The sequence below is a fragment of the Candoia aspera genome, chromosome 14 (assembly GCF_035149785.1).
Source record: "Candoia aspera isolate rCanAsp1 chromosome 14, rCanAsp1.hap2, whole genome shotgun sequence".
Classification (NCBI taxonomy): Eukaryota; Metazoa; Chordata; class Lepidosauria; order Squamata; family Boidae; genus Candoia; species Candoia aspera.
Window position 1 is genome coordinate 11,660,961 of NC_086166.1, and position 17,385 is coordinate 11,678,345.

At 45.7% G+C, this 17,385-nt stretch overlaps 1 protein-coding gene across 1 annotated transcript; it reads right to left on the reverse strand.

Moving 5' to 3' along the window:
• Window positions 1-2,161: 2,161 nt before the first annotated feature.
• METRN (meteorin, glial cell differentiation regulator) lies at window positions 2,162-16,159 on the reverse strand. Its single transcript, XM_063315090.1, has 4 exons — window positions 16,068-16,159; window positions 8,337-8,761; window positions 6,440-6,505; window positions 2,162-3,519 (listed from the first exon to the last, which is right to left on the reverse strand). The coding sequence occupies exons 1-4, from the start codon at window positions 16,157-16,159 to the stop codon at window positions 3,203-3,205; spliced, it is 900 nt and encodes a 299-aa protein (XP_063171160.1). The 3' UTR covers window positions 2,162-3,202.
• Between the last annotated feature and the right edge of the window lie 1,226 nt (window positions 16,160-17,385).

The following is a 17,385-nucleotide window of genomic DNA, read 5'->3' on the forward strand; positions in this document are numbered from 1 at the left end:
TGCCTAGAATGGTCATTCCCAAAATAGGACAGCAGTTTTGCAGAGGTAAGCTGAGTAACAGAGATAGGCTGGGTTCATACAACACCCTACATCAGGGTTTCTCAACCTTGGCCACTTTAAGATGGGTGGACTTCAATGCACAGAATTCCCTAGCCAGCAGGCTGGGTAATTCTGGGAGGTGAAGTCCACCCATCTTTAAGTGGCCAAGGTTGAGAAACACTGCCCTACACTAAGCTAAAATGAGGCAGTCCTTTATGGCAATGTCTGGCCATGGTCTAACCAGGGCTTAGGTTTTGTGTGTTGTGTGAATCAAGCTGTAGGGCTATAAAAGTCCTTGTTCCGCTTCAAGCCCAAGAGACAAAGTTGGACCTCTTGATACACACACACAAACACACACATTTCTTGACCAGATCCTGCAGACACTCCTAAAAAGGTGCACGACAGTCTCATTTTACAGAGGCCATCAAAGGTTTCTGTAATAATACAAGCACTGGTGGCTCGCAGGAATGTGGTCCCTGCATCTGAATTGCTATCCTGCTGTCCGCTGGGAATGGTTTAGGATGGTAGACTTTGAAGCCCCTGAGCCTGAGTTCATCAAAAGGTCCAACTCTTCATTTCTGTGGCTTGAAGAAGAACAATTTCTAAACAAAACACACTGCATATGCTAATCAGCTTGCCTTCCAACTTGCATGCTGTGCCCAAAACTGTTTTTGTTAATGGCTGTTCATCAGTAACTATCCCTGTTTTTAGCACTTGCCTATCCCCTGCTTTCAATGATTGTTCATAATTCTCTCTCTCATCCTGACACCAACCCCAGCCCAAGTAACTCAAGATAACACTGTGAACCTCTGACAAACTGGAATCTAGTCCATAAATGTTTAGGTCACCATAAATTGGTTAGTCTGTAAGGCACTCTGCACACACAGCATTTTTGGGGTGTGTGTGTGTGTGTGTGTGACAACACACAAAGTTGCCAGCCAACTCTGCATAGTGGTACTGTGGGGGTAGAAATCAGCAATTAGCACCAAGGTGATGACAGAAGAGCTACAAGGAATTTGAAGGGATAAAAGGGAAGACCTTCACCCTCTCTCGTTTCTCTATCTTTTTCCCACAGCTGGAGGTCAAGTCATCCATATGTAGGCTCCAAAAATCCAGAAAACCACTACAGTGCAATAAAAGAGACTGCAATCATTCTTTGATGCCATGTAATAGTTGTCCAGTCTTCTGGCAGCCTGGAGACAGGAGCCCTAAAGAGAAGATGGTACGCAGCCCTACAAGGAAGTGGGTTATATTTTGGCCACCGCTCCAGCTTCATTAAATAATTATTGTGTCATTCAAGCACATTTCTGAAATCACAAAGACTATTTTTTCAAATAGTGTAAATAATGAAGGTTGATTTCCGCAGCCAGTACCACATTCTGAAGGCTCTTCTGCCATGAAGTTCTGCCCAATTGCTTTTGATCTCTAGAACTGGACACATAGTCTTTCTCGACTCTGAAGAATCTTGGGAATTGCGGTTCTGTGGTGGTAGCTGCAGAGATCTTAAAAATCTGGGACCGATAACTGAATGCCCTCTAAAAATTGCTTTGGACTGTAGCTTTCATCAGCTCCAAACTAAGAGCAAAGGTTTGTGGGAACTGTAGTCCAAAACATCTAGAGAACATCAGAGGGCTTCTTTTGCTTGAAATTTCCAACAAAGCTGAACCACCAGGATTCTCTGATTTCATGAGTTCCATGGATTAAATGGACAAAAACTCTAAATAACTTGGTTGTACGTTATGTTCAGAGGTTCCTCCTTTCCCAGAACAATCAACACAAGGAAATGTTCTGGTAATGGCACAAAGAAGATGTTTTCCTGGTAATAGGGTTGCCATGTTTTTTCTGATAGGGCTCCAGTGCCATCAACACCTATATAATACTTCTCCTATTATCAGGAGCTGCTCAATTATTATTTTGGAAGAACAAGAACTCATCTGAACAATTAAAAAGGCATTGCCTTAAAACATGGATTCTTAAGGATTTTTGCAGTGCGTTAAGAATATGGTTCGATTAAGCCCAGTTTGCTAAAGCAACTGCCACTGACTGGATTCACACACACCGCACCAAGCCACCGTTTTTAAAAACTAGGGTGTATATATTGAATAAGTCACAGTTGGCTGGGTTCATATGACAGACTGAGCCCAAAGCCCAAAGCACAGTTCAACACAATGCGTGAATCCAGTCTGGATCTCCACTGTTAATCAGTGTCCATGAAATCAGAAAGGTAAGTTTTATGAAGAAAAGCTGGTGGTTGGAGCCAGACTATTTGAACAAATCTTGCAACCCAGTCCAGGTATTCAGATCTGGAATTCAATCAACCCATTTTCACATTCATGTTATTTGGGGAAAAACGTGTTTCATCTGCGGTTGTTTAAAGCTTTGTCTTCCCTGCTTGTATTACCTAGAGACTGATGTATTTAAAAAATGAAAATGAGTAAAACTGAGCAGGTGCCCTCTCCAGTTGCACATTTTGTCCCCCTTTCTGGCATCTCTCAGCATGTTTGACTGGAAGGAAGCATGGTGACCTTCTTCTCTGCCTTCCTGAAAACATCTGGTTCTTCATATACTTTGAGGATGGTACCCTTGGATCACAGAAGCTAATGGTGATCTACCATACAACCCCGCACAGAGAAAAACTGGATCATCTCCTGGGCTTTCTCAGTTGATTATGGAGGAGCAGTTGAATAGATCATCCTTTTCTTAGACCTTAGACTGATGGTAGCTCCTGTTGGCGTGGTGATGTATCTGCAGACATCCATGATGAGGTGGAGCAGGTGTGGCTTGCTGCAAACTCAGGAATAATTATGTTGGCTTTCATGGGTGGTGACAACATAAAAGACAAAAATCCCAAGCTCCACCTCATTTCCAGCTTTGGGAAGTTCTGAAAACCCTTGATCTGCTTCATGATGTTTCTCAACCTTATCAGAGAACAGCTCAGCAGGCTCCACTCGGACTTGGTCAAGATAACTCATCCACAGAGAACCAGGGAAAGAGTTATGGGTTGGTAGACCCATTTGGTGTCCCAGAGCAAGGAAAGCACTTGCCTTTCTTGTGTCTAAGGACAGGGTTCACCTCCCACTGCCCAGACGAGGGCGGCTGCTTCTGGCACGATCACAGAACCCCCCAGGGGCTTCCCTTCTTCCTGACCTCGTCCCATCTCAGATCAGTCCAACGAGACTTCGCAGGGATTTTCGTGAGCCTGGCGTGCCTCCTCGTAGATGTGGAGGAAGTCTTTGTAGCGGGGGGCACAGGTGAGCCAGGCCTCTGCAAAGTGCATCCAGCCAGTGAATAAAAAACTGCCTGGACCAGGTTTTACCCCACATCGTAGCAGGGTGTGGATGTTGCCGGTGGATTTCCCAGATTTGCCAACCGGTTGGAACAAAGCAAACTTCTGTCGGTGGATCCGAGTGGCACTCACACTGATGATAGATTCTTGGGCTTCCCTGTCGTTGGAGACCGCCCGGATATTGCCACGGATAACTGCAGGAAAGTGGGGGGAGGTTGAGGAGGCAAAAGGGGAAGTGCTTGTAAAGGGGATTAGTGTTTATTCAGCCTCTCCCCCTTTTAAAAGATCATTTCAAGCAGTAGCCCAGAAAAAAGGATAGCAGATCAGGTCCAAGTGATCCCCAGCTTAAAGGTTAAACTATGGTGGGCATGATGAGAGTTTACTGAACACATCCACAACTGGCTGGGTTCACACAACAGCCCAAACCAGCGTTTTTCAAACTGGACAACTTTAAGAGGTGTGGACCTCAGCTCCTGGGTGGGGAATCCTGGGAGCTGAAGTCCACACCTCTTAAAGTTGCCAAGTTTGCAAAACACTGCCCTAAACTATAAGCCATGTTTTCCAAGCCACAATGGCTAGGATCACAAGAATTGCTGAACAAAAGATCAAGAGCTAATTCTGAGGGTAATGTGTGAATCCAGGCTAAAAGGATCAGAGTTAAAATGTCAAGTAAAATTAGCTCTGCTTGTCTTTTTCAGATAAAGAGAGAGCCTTCAGATAAATTAGACCAGTGTTTCTCAACCTCAGCAACTTTAAGATGTGTGGACTTCAACTCCCAGAATCCCCCAGGCAGTGATGAGTTCCCTTCCAGCACTGGCTGGGGAATTCTGGGAGTTGAAGTCCACAATTCTTAAAGTTGCTGAGGTCGGGAAACAATTTTCATCATGCCAGCTGGGAACTGGGTGAGTTAGAGTCCAACACAAATGGGAAAACCTTCTAGGAAACCTAAAGCATTTTGAGGTAGGAGCAGTGGCATCTTTTAGAAGCCAGAGTGACATCAAAATGACGACACGCACATCATTGCATCATCACACTATATGCCTAAGGACATCATAACACCTGTAATCTCATTCCTCCCCAATTCTCTCCTGAGGACACTTATGGGTTGGCGGTTAATCCATCACATATTTCCTGCAAACCAAATGATTTTCCAAGAAGTCCTGATGGTCTATAGAAGACAGTCACAGAAGGAGCTTGGTGGGTTTTCATAAGGAATTATTTTTAGAACAGGGATGGGAATTTCTGGCTGTCTAGAGGCTGTTGTAGTTTAACTACAACTCCCAGCATCCTTCATCATTAGAGAGACTAGCTAGGACTGTTTGGAACTGTAGTTCAACCACATCTGAGGTCCAATGATTTCCCCCTGTATCTAGAGCCCTTTTAGAGCCAGAAAGAAGGTCCATACTAAATACAGATCTGATGTTTCCATGGAAGATAAGAGGATGCCACTAACATCTTCTAAGATCACCCCGATTTGAGCATTCTTGCATTAGATTCCTCAGAGCTCCCTGTAGGTTCTTAAAAACTTCTATTAACTCTGATTTTAGGGCAGCCAAGGGGAGGGGCGGAATCTGGTGGACATTTCATTGCTGACCTCTATCTTAATTGGTTGCAATGGCTCTTTAGTAGCAATGCGTAGCTTTGAAAGCACAGCTCCGTATAATTGTCAGGATCCTGCCAATCCTCTGTCGGCATTCTGCCCCAAGCCTCCTTGCTCAAAAATGTATTTGTCCCCCTTCAAATACAAGCAGCCTCTTGGAGGTGTCCCAAAAGGCCTCTGATCTGATCTGGCATGACAAATCCTTCTGTTCCCTTGTCTGACTTGCTGGTTGCTGTAGCAACTCCAGAGCTGGGCACCTGCAGACGCTGTGACCTCTTTCTTCCACTGCTGAGAATGGCAAATCTGGAGGTTGGTGTTTGCAGGGCTGCAAGCAAGCAAAGGTTGCCCACTGGGGGCAGGGGGTGGGGGGGACAGGGGATGGCCACAAGCATCGCAAGGGGAGAATGAAAGGGCCTTACATTTCCAACTAGGGAGGAAGATGGTTTGAGGACTAGCCTGGGCCAGCTGGTCCTTACCACTTAGCGACTTAAGTGTCGGGAAGGGAGGGCCAAGCCATGTCTAGCCTTCACAACTGCGCTCCGTTTGCAAAGAAAAATTCCGGTGCTGTTTGCGCTGTTTTAAGTAAGCATTTTGCAATGAACTATTCTTGATTCTAGACCAGTGTTTCTCAGCCTTGGCAACTTTAAGATGTGTGGACTTCAACTTCCAGAATTCCCCAGCCAGCTTTGCCTTAATTAAAAGTATTTTAAAATGAAATAAGAAAGCCAGTTTGGTGTCATGGTTAAGGCATCAGGCTAGGAACTGGGAGACTGTGACTTCTAGTCCTGCCTTAGGCACAAAGCCAGCTGGGTGACCTTGGGCCAGACACTTTCTCTCAGCCCTAGGAAGGAGGCAATGGCAAACCACTTCTGAAAAACCTTGCCAAGAAAACTGCAGAGACCAGTCCAAGCAGTCAACACTGGCTTGAAGGTGTGCGTGCACACACACACACACACACACACACTTGATTGTAGCTGCTACACTGTTGACCTTGGAAAGCATTGCACGCCTTGTATCTTCCCCCTTCAGGTTCTTATCTGCAAAATGGGAATATTAAGACCCTGCCTTACAGGGCTGCAGTGATGACAAAGGTGACAAGAACTGAAAAACAGATGGTGATGCTAATGAAGGGTGTGTGCCCACTTTGGAAATCATTCAGAGGAAGTACTATCCTTGATGAGCACAGCCCCTCTTTGCCATTTGTTAAAGTACCCAACTTTTTCCAGACTTCTGTGCAAACCTAAAAAAAAAAAATTCCATGGCTTTCAGAAATGTATTCATTAACGTTAATGGCAATCCTCCTATAGTTAATATTTTTTCCCCATGATTGCTCATTAAAAATTATAATTTGGTGGCAACTTTTAAAGGTCTTCAAACTTTGGAAGGTCGAATGTGCCCTTGGATCATTGGCAGGATAAGGTTGCTTTAAAGAAAGCCTGTCTCCCCCCTTCATTTCTCCTATTCAGGATGGTAAGCAGAGCAATAAATAACAACATTGGGGAAAATATACTCACCAAAATCACTTGTGCAAACCGCCATCAGGATTTCAGTGTTGTTACATGGACGGCAAGTCCCTGCATCTTTGAATGGTGGGAAACAAATAGTTACTGAACAGCAATTGTGCCCATCACCAACGCATTAGAAATAGAGGCAGAAGTCCCAAAAATTTGCCTTCTCTCTACCTGGAAGTAAAATTGAATCTGGACATGCTCCTTTTCATTGGAAAATACAACATAACATTTACAAGATGGGACAACACACTAAATATGCCTGGGTTTGTTTGCTTTGTTTTTCCCGTCTCAGTGTTTAATGCAGTTGGGTTAATTTAGTAAACCTAGATTCACACTGCCCCAGGTTAGCATATTGTGTGAATGCATTGAGGTAGCCAGGATTGGAAGAAAGTATATTGAGAATACAGGTAGTCCTCGCTTAACCACCATTCATTTAGTGATGGTTTGGACTTACAACAATGCTAAAAAAACTGACTTACAACTGGTCCTCACACTTATGACTGTTGCAGCATCCCCATGGTCATGTGATCACGGTTTGGGCACTTGGCAACCAGTTTGCATTTATGACCTTTGCAGCATCCCGTGGTCATGTGATTGCCATTTTTGACCTTCCCAGCCAGCTTCTGGCACGCAAAATCAATGAGGAACCATGTAATTTGCTTAACAGCCATGAGGTTCGCTTAATGCCCTCAGTGATTCACTTAAAAACTGCTGCAAAAAAGGTCGTAAAATTGGGACAGATTCACTTAATGACTGCTACACTTAGCAACCAAAATTCCAGTCCCAACTGTGGTTGTTAAGTGAGGACTACCTGTATTGCAAATCAATGCTCTATGAATAGGTTTTTGTGCTCCTAAAAATTTAACAGGATGATCAAAATGGTTGGCTTCACACAACAGGCTAAGATATAATGCAGTTTGATTTTGGCTCAATGGGTTTATTGAACCTAGCTCTTCTGGTTTGCAAATCATGGTTTATAGCTGAGCTTATTATATGAACCCAGCTTATTGGGGTTGATTCAAAGAGAATGGTTACAGAAGCCATGACTAGGCATGATGCAGGAATCCAGCACATGGAAGGGCAAGATGTGCTAGATTAGCAAGTCATGGTAAACCCTGGCTTGCTGAATCATAGTTCTTGAAAAACTACAATTGTCTGGATTTGCATAATATGCTATGCCAGAAATCAAGCTACATGCTGGGTTAGTGCAAGGCACAGACTCAGTGAATTTGTACTTCAATGGTAATCTTTCATAATGTTCACCTATAGACAAAAATTAAAACTGGCACTTTTCATGCAAATTTAGCATCATTCTTTTGTTCCATTGAATGTTAAAGTCACAGAAATATCAATACAGGCAAAATATATACATAATATTTAAGTTGATGACTAAGCAGTGCTGTCACAGTCTCCATTCCTTGAGCACAAGCTCAGCTTTGCGTGCAGAATAGGCGGTGCCTGTCGGATTTGGGATTCCACATTCACTTTGGAAAATTTGGTTAAGGATGGATTACTAAGGGCCTTAGGACATAGGCATGAGCTCCAGGTAGTTAATGCACGTAAGTGAAGATACATCTCCCTGTCCAACATTCCCACAAGGCATTTCTCCTGTATCCAACCAAACTGTAATGGCATGTGGGAAAGACCTTGGGAGACGGGGCAAAGGGACGCTGCCAAGGGAACGGTCAGATAAGAGGCGGCTTAGCCCGCAGCTGGATAGTGGGTGGGGCAAGAGGCCCAGGAGGACCCTCCCCGGTTTCTCAGCCTGTAAAGGAGACAGCAGGAGATTCGTACTTTCAGACTTGCAAGGTTCTGTCCACGTAGCTTTACAATAAAGTAGAATTAGCTCATCCAGATGTGATTCCTCTCTGGTTTACCCGCGAGGCCGACCCCAACGCACCTTCCACGCTGAGATTCCTCCAAGACCAGGAGACCTGTGAGCTCCACTCGCCCCGCAGCTCGTAACGGAAAGCCGCAATCCGGCGGCTGATATCCTGATGCAACGTGGACTGCAGGAACAGGGCCACTTTCTCCCTGGGCAACCACCTGAAACAGTGCACCTTGGGCTGCAAGGCGGCATCGGTCTCTGAGAGCAGCAGCTCCAAGACCCCGTCCCGTTCCAGGTAAATCTGAGCTCCCCGGAAGCTGCCAGAGGGCTTGATGCAAGCGGTCAGGTGCTGCGGTTTCTCTTTGCCGGCGGCGCCCATGGGCAGGCGGGGGAACAGGCTGAGGCGCAAAGCCCCAGCAGGGTACAGCCATTCCAGCGATCCTTCGGCGCAATGCAAGGAGATCTGTTCAACGCTTCCTGCTTCTTGAGACAGACCGCTGCAAGGGAGAGCAAAATAGAGTTAGCCAAAGGAGGGGACTTTTTCTGACTGGCACGGTTCTGCAATCTGGTGCCCGTGGGCACCCAGGCACCACTCCCAGGGTACCTGTCAAGCTTTCCACCCCGCCTGACCTAAGTTAAGAAAAAAAATTACTGGAACACAGGTAGTCCTCACTTAACAACCATTCGTTTAGTGATGGTTCAGACTTACAACGGCACTGGGAAAACTGACTTACGATCAGTCCTCACACGTATGACCATTGCATATCCCCACAGTCATGTGATCACAATTTGGGTGCTTGACAACCAGTTCACATTTATGACCACATTGATATTAATTTAATTTATTTGATTTAGGCACCCCTGACTCCAGAATGACTGGGCAGCTCGGAGCATAACAGAAGAAAAAAATGGAAAATCTTGGATAAAACCTTCAAAGAAAATATAAAATCTTCAGAGAAAATATAAAAACTTCAAAGAAAAATATAAACCCTTCAAAGAAAATAGAAAACCATATTTAAATTAGAGTAAGAGATTGATATTGAGTTATATCCTTGTTGTAGAAAGTTGGAAAGTATGTATGTAGTTTGTAGTATGTAGTAGGGGTTGTTTTTGTATTTTCACACTTTTCAGTTCTTTTTTTTTTCTTGTAGTATGCTTTATGTCATTTCTTGTAGTTTTTATGTATTTGTTGAAATAATTTAATAAAGCTTTAATAAAAAAAGAAAATAAAAAATCTTCAGAGAAAATAAAAAATCTTCAAAGACAATATAAACTCGTTGAAGAAAACATAAAATCTTAGAAGGAATGGAGGACTTTGCCTTCTGGTAAACAGTATTTACCAGAGAGCCAGTTTGGTCTAGCGGTTAAGGTGCTGGGCTAGAAACCAGGAGCCTGTGAGTTCTAGTCCCGCCTTAGGCATGAAAGCCGGCTGGGTGACCTTGGGCCAGTCCCTCTCTCTCAGCCCAACTCACCTCACAGGATTGTTGTTGAGGGGAAAATAGAAGGAGGAGGAAGAAATATTAGGTATGTTCCCTGCCTTGAGTTATTTATAAAAATAATAAAGGAGGGATAAAAATAAAATAAATAAATAAATTTTGTGAGTGGGCACAGTTCCCATTGCAGATATTTCTGATGCCCCAAGCCCAGCCCCATGGTGCCCCTTTTGCCCACAGTGTGGTCTCAAAAGGCCCGAGGATCCCTGTCTTACAATATCTGGGATTAACGGATGCTCTGACATACCCCATGCTTCCCTTTGGATTAGCTGGAGGAAGGCTGGGGCAGACGAGACCAAACAGTTGTGCGTCTGTGCCTTTCATCCCCACCAGGGATGTGTGGGTGATGGCCCAGTGACTCAGACACCACCGCGGCCCATCTGTGCATCCTCAGACCCTGACAATGGTCCAAATTCTCCTCCTCCGTCCCATCTTGCCTTGGCTGATGCCATCCAGAGGGTGGGAAAGCCTTGACTGACGCCTGCCATTTTCACAGGAACAATGACTCATCGCCTGTCTTCTGCAAAGGATCAAGACTGCCGAGAACCAGATGTTGCAGCTGTGTCACCCCCTCCGCCCCGTTTAATCACAAAAAGCTCTATTGAAGCTACTCTTCAGAAGCCCCATAGATAATGAGGCTTGAGGACCGCTCTTTATGAATGAAAGACTGCCTGGTTCCCAGGGAAAAGGGGGTCCACTCAGCGTTGCAAACAGAATTGCAGGATTCCCTAAGTCCTTAAATCTTCCTTTTCTTTTTCTCTTTTTTCTTTCTCTCTCTCCTGTAAACAATTCTGGAGTCATTTTCCACCAGCTGCTTGGCCCACAGACACTATTTTTCCTGTTTTCTTTTTAAATGTTCTGCAGAAGGGAACAGGAAGAAAAACGAAGGAGCAAGTTGCTAATTGTATTGTCTAATTTCTTGCATGTGGGAGCTCAAACGATTAATGCATTTGCCCCGAGTCACTCTGCCAAATCAAAAAGTATTATCCCTTAGTGAGAAGGAAATATTGGGGGGGAAGGGGGGCAGAGAGGATTGGAAACAGCAAGATTAGAGAGAAACGGCTTCTAATTATGAGATTTGCTTTGGGGGTTTCGCCCCCATCCACCCAGGTCCCTGTTTCTCCTTCCTCTTTTCATCTTTCAAACTTAAAAATTCCCAAAGCCACCGCACAGCCGGGGGCACAGGGTGACGAGAGTCAGGGGTGATGTAATTTAGTTCTGCAACCCATCTGTGGTAGATCAGCCCAATGGCTTCCAGATCTGTGAGAACTACAACTCCCAGAATTCCCAGCCAACACAGGGAGAGACTGCCCTATGGAAGTCAACCTTTCTCTGACTGATGTCAATCTTTGTCAGCCATCTTGCATTCTGCTTTTCTTTCTCTATCATTTCCCCTCTTCACAGTTCGATTATAACCTTCTTGAAGGAGAGACTTTTTTTAAGGATTAGTGTAATTATTTCTTTTCTTTCCCACACTCCTTTGGCAGTTGAAAGCAGAAAAGATGGGGAAGCTCTCCCTTCATTTGATCCTCGCAACAACCCTGTGTGGGAGGTTGAGCTGAAAGGAAGTGACTGGTACCATGTCAACTAGTGAGCTTCAAGGTTGAATGAGAATTTGAACCTGGGTTTCCTCAATCCTAGCTCAGCATCTTTAACTAATGCATCACAGGGTATCATCATTAATAACAGCAACAACAACAACAACAACAACTCCTTCTCCTCCATTAGACGGGCCCTAAGCAGTTGTCTATATGGTCACTAAGAGCCAACAGTGACTTGATCGCCCATAATCAATCAATCAATCAATCAATCAGTCAATCGTCTGTGTCTTTGGGAGGACCATGAAATAGCATGGTTACATATATACCATCTCCAACCGGGAGCAACTACTAATGTTTACTTTGCTTTATAAATGCACAGAGTGTTCACATGTGAGCTTTAAACATCTGCTTTAAGCACTCAATAACATACTTACCTGGTTTGGCTTTAGGGAAGTGTTTTGTGCATTTCCCACATCAAAGGAAGGGGAGGAAATATGACTGCCTACATTCACAGAATCATAGAATCATAAGGTTGGGAGGGACCTTGGAGGTCTTCTAGCCCCTGCCCAAGGATAAGTTAAACTGAAATGTTTAAATGTGGATGAATTATCCACCCCACTCAGCTTTGCAAGCTTTAGGCCCAGCTACTGTAATGTATGTGATGTGGGCTGCCTTTGAAGATAGCATGGAGCAAATCTAAGATGGAGGCACTGGCTGAGCACATGGGTATCCATGGGGGGCAAGTGATGACCCGTGTTATGACATCATCACATAATCACATCATTCACTTCATTTGCATGATAATGTCATAATGCATGGGATTCATCACAGTTTCTACTGGATGCCCATAGCTTGGCATTGGTTGCCACAGCCTTTTCCAACTTGTTCATTTAATGCACGTTGAACAACAACTGTTAAAATTTCAGCCAGCACAGCACATCTGCATAGCAGCAGGTCATTCCCATCTCTATCTTCATGCATCATTCTCTTTGGTTGGGTAAATCATCCTAAACCTGGGTTAACAAAAGATAACAGCTCTGTTTGCATAACCATACAATTAAGCCACATGATACAGGTCAGCCTGATTCAACCAGCATGTTAAGATAAGGGCTGGGTTTCCACAACTCCCAAACCCACAAATGAGTGAATGCCAATTAAGCCTACTCTAACATAGTTATGATATTCAGAACAGGGTATCAGGACAGATGCAATTTAGCACCACCACCTACAAATAAGAGAAATGTATTGGCAAGACAAAGAAAACAGAATTGCCAGCATTTTCCTCTAAAATTCTACAGGAAGAGGGAAGCCACAGTAATATGGTGGCCTTAATATGGAGACTTAACTTCCAAGGCTAGCTGAGGAAGGAAGCAGGAAATGGGACAGTATAATTTCTGGCTCTCCAGCTTTCATTGGACTACAATCTCCAGCATCTATCTATCTATCTATCTATCTATCTATCTATCTATCTATCTATCTATCTATCTATCTATCTATCACATTTTTATCACCGCCCATCTCCCCCCCACAAGGAGAGACTCTTTCCTACTCGTCATACAGAGTGGGACAGCTGGGACTTGTAGTTCAGCAGCATCTGGTAGGGAAGAGAGGTTATCTACTATGGAACAGAACAGTGTTTCCCAACCAAGGCAACTTCCAGATGTGTGTGGACTTCGACCCCCATAATTCTCAGTAATGGGCATTACTAGCCAGGGAATTCTGGGAGTAGAAATCCACACATCTGCAACAGCAGTGTCTGCAGGTAGCTGTGATGATGCCAGATGGCATGTGTCAAGTGATGTCATTTTGACGCGAAGACATAAATCATGCCATTGGCACAATGAGTTTGTCACACTCCTATTATTTGCTTCCCCTCCCCACATATGATCATATAGCCTCGTGTGGCACAGAGTGGTAGGTGGCAGTATTGCAACCAAAACTCTCCCCACGACCTGAGTTCAATTCCAGTGGAAGCTGGATTTTCTCGGGCAGCCGGCTCAGGCCGACTCAGCCTTCCATCCTTCCGAGGTCGGTGAAATGAGCACCCGGCTTGCTGGGGAAGGTGAAAACTGGGGAAGGCCATGGCAAACCACCCCGCTCCACAGTCTGCCAAGAAGACGTTGCGAAAAGCGGCGTCCCCCCAGAGGGTCAGACATGACTCGGTGCTTGCACAGGGGACCTTTCACCTTCACCCCATGATCTAGAAATTGCTCAGATTAGGAACACAGCCACTGGCATTACCTTTACTACACCAAAATAGGACTTGTTTATAAATCCTTTAAATCCAGAAATCTTTATATTTTACAATCAGCTGCTAATGCTTTTGCATAGAAAGCAAGCAGGGCTACAACCCAGAATTGATGTTTAAATGGGTGATTTTGAGAAAAAAATCCAGTCAATCTGTGGAGTAGTTCCTGATATTTCTTCAAACTAAAGTAGGCACGTGTTTCTTCAAAGGGGAATGCTTCTTCTAAAGCAACAATCGTCTGTAGGATGCATATATTTCTTTTGCAAGGGTAAAAACAGCCCTAACATTTTCCCTAAAACCTGAGGAAAAGAATTCTGCCATGTGCAAACAAGTTCCCACCAGGTCCACTCAAGTCCTCAGGCACTACTAAAAGATGACCTGTGCTTAGTTTAACTCACATAAAACTCAACCGATTAAGAATGTGGTGATCATTCATGCACTATTATAAACAGTTATAATAACTATTAAAAACTATTATAAAGGGATGGGCCTGGAAGGCAGAAGAGCACAATTACATCAGCAATTATGTGAAAATTCATAGCAATCAGAACTGACTTTACAGTCAAAGATGAGATTTTCAGCTGCCCGTTCTCAGTGGTTTGAGACAAAAATGACACGACGGAATGCAGGGGATGAGGGCAAGTGGATCGGGTCCAAGTTGGTTTGAGCGATCAGTTGGATTCAGTTTGTCCGGTCGAACCCATTTAACAATTCAGACTGATTGGGAAAATGAAGGTGATTTGAAACTCAGATGTGAAACATTGAATTGAAACAAGTCATTTATCCTAACAGATTTGTGGGTGGGGAGAGAGATCAGACTTTGGCACATGCATCAAATTCCTTTCAAACTGTCAGATCAATTCAACGGCATCCAGTTTGATCCACAATTATCAACCCATCCAATGTGATGATTTGATCCACAATTGTCAACCCAACAGCACCCATTGATTGGATCTGGGGATCTGACTGAATCATCTTCAGATGAAATATCCAAATCAATTTTTTCTACTGTTATAGGGCAATCCACCTACATCACTCTCTATCTTTAGGAAGAAAATCAAGGTAACATTCCAAAAGGTAAGTCAGGTACGCCACGAGAAATAACCAATTCAGACAGTAAGCTTTTGAGACACTTCCTGAAAGAAGAAAGGGTGCTTTCTTCAGCAACCCCCTTCAGTTAAAATGACCACTGCTGCGATATACTGTAACTTTTAATCAGTTTCAACCAATCTTTCTTAAGTTTCCCCCATAAAAAGAATGAATGAACTCCAAGACAGGGGGGGGAGTGATCAGTGTTTCCTTTCTGAGAACTTTTTTCGAAGGCAAGGGAAGAGATTCTAACACTCCCACCCAGCTGCCCCAGTATTTGCATAAGATATCTCTGCATCGGTAAGAGCCACAACTGCATCTCACTGTAATTGCCCAGAAATCAGCCCAAAAAGAAACACTGCTGGAGATTTTTTTTCCCCCAACCTAAAGCCCCAATTCGGTGGATTTTATTTATTTATTTTGTGTGTGTACCTTCAAGTCACGCCTGACTCCTGGCAAGAAAATGGCCACAACCGTGCCATTTTCTTAGCAAGGCTTTTCAAAAGTAGTTGGCCTTTGCCTTCTTCTTCCCAGAGCTGAGGAGGTGTGGCTGGCCCCAAGTCACCCAGCTGGCTTTGTACCTAAGGCAGGACTGGAACACAGGGTCTCCCAGCTTCTAGCCTGATGCCTTCAACCACCACACCACACGGTCTCTCCAGGTGGATTTATCCCCCCTCAGTTGCCCTGAGAAGCATTATCTCATCAAGATGCTTAGCGAGCATCTGCCCCTACACCACCTTCTTCCATCCAGAACATCCTTTTCCAACAAGCCACCCTCCGATAAGTTGGAACCAAGGCACCCCCAGAACAGCATTTGTGGTGGAAATCCAGGGCTCCCTTCAACTGAATATCTAGGCACGCTTAAAAGGTGCTTCCATTCAAATTCCTACATGCCTCTCTGGGAATGCCAATGATCATGGCTAGCCAACATAGCTGTTTATCTCCCTGAGCCTCTAGCACGTGAAGTTGCTGAAGATACTGAGGAGGCTTCGTTTAGAGCAGCGTTTCTCCACCTTGCCAGCTTTAAATTGCGGGATTTCCACTCCCAGAATTCTGGGAGTGGAAGTCCAAGCATGTTAAAGTTGCCAAGGTTGAGAAACGCTGGTTTAGAGTCAACCTATTCAGAAACCCCGTCATTTTAGGAGGCAGCGATGATGGGAGAAGAGGAGGGGAGTGTGTTTTTTTAAAAAATGACTCGTGCGTAAAGTTTATTTGGCGGCAGCTATCAGAAAGACCGCGAGAGGGTAGCTAAGGAAACCCTCCCCCGCGCTTTGCTGCCCTGCCGCGGCGGATGGGAGTTTTGCAATGGGAGCTTTGCTGCCCTGCCCCGGCAGAAATCCGAATTTTAAAGAAAGCGACGGGAGGGTCCAGCACGCTCCGCGTCGGTTGCAAACGCGCAGCAAAAGCCTTCCGCCTCCCCCGCGGTCCTTACCTTCCCCTCCAACTACACTGATCTTCGGAGTAACTCCCAAAGACCGGATCCAGGAGCAGGAGAAGGCCAAGCAAGCGCGGGGCCCAAGGCATTCTTCCACGGGCTCGCCTGGAAGCCGCAGGACGGTGCAGCGCGGCGCGGGGTTCAAATAGTAGGCTCTTTCGCCGGCCGCATCTCCAAACGCGTGGGAAGCGCCACCCGCCCCGCCGTCTCGCCATCCCCCATCGCCGCCGCTTCCCAGCCTTTCCCCAAGGCTTTCGTTTCCGCTCCCTTTTTCTCGGAAGGGGGTGTGCGTGTGCGTGTGCAAAAGCACGGCTTTTCGCCCCCGCAGAGCTCCCGCTGGAAACTGCACCCCGGGACTGGACGCGCCGCCGAAGGAGCGCCGCTGGTCAGTTTCCAGCCAAGCAGAGCGAGCCACTGGGGCGGGCCGGGGTGGGGGGCGATCGCCCAATCGGAGCCCGGCTGGGGTAACTTGGAGCCAATCCGGGTGGGGGTCGAAGGGAGGGGGGTGAGCCTCGGCCGTTCGGGAGAACAATGCGGTTCAGGAAAGCGGAGTGGAAGGGGTTCGGGTCCAGATGCGAGGTCGGCCCCCAGGGCGGGATTCGGGAGTCCTGGAGCGCGAGTGAGAGCCGGGGCAGGCTCTCCGCCTCTCCCATCTGCCAAAGCGGGGGCTTTTCCCTTTTTGGGGAGGGGATTGGGGTGGGCATTGCTGAGCGCCCCACCCCACCGTAGCCCCATTCGGAGCGGAACCCCGCACTTCCAGATCTCCACGGGCAGGGCAAAAAGAAGCGGAGGGGGCGAGAAAGTTTTGTGATAAATTGTCCGCTGCTGAAGAAGCCGGGTGAGCAAGAACCAAGTTAAACCAGGGCTTCCCAAACCGGGGCAAATTACCCCAAATTGGGTAAACGTTGTTTTTCTTTGGGTAAGGACGCAGGAGCCCATTAAACTGACTTAAAAGTGTTTCACCTACATTGGGTAAAACAGGACTTTCTGATAAGCGGTTTGCGGTAATGAAGGAAAAAGTTTGGGAAGCGCCCAGAAAGCTTTTAAGAAACGAATTAAAGGCTTTCCTTTAACTTCCCTTTATCTATCCGGATGGATATCGCAGTCCAGGAGAAATGAACAGAAGTGTTTTCCTTGCTGTTTTCTTCCCCCGCTTTCCAGTTTTCTGCTGCCCAGCTGAACATTTGCACCTAACACAAGAGACGGGGACACCTTGGAGCTCCAGATCTCACTGCAATACAGGTTCCATCTTCCTGCACTTCTGGCTGGGTTGGCTGAAGCTGCTGGGCTTTGTAAGGCAGAACATCTGGAAAGC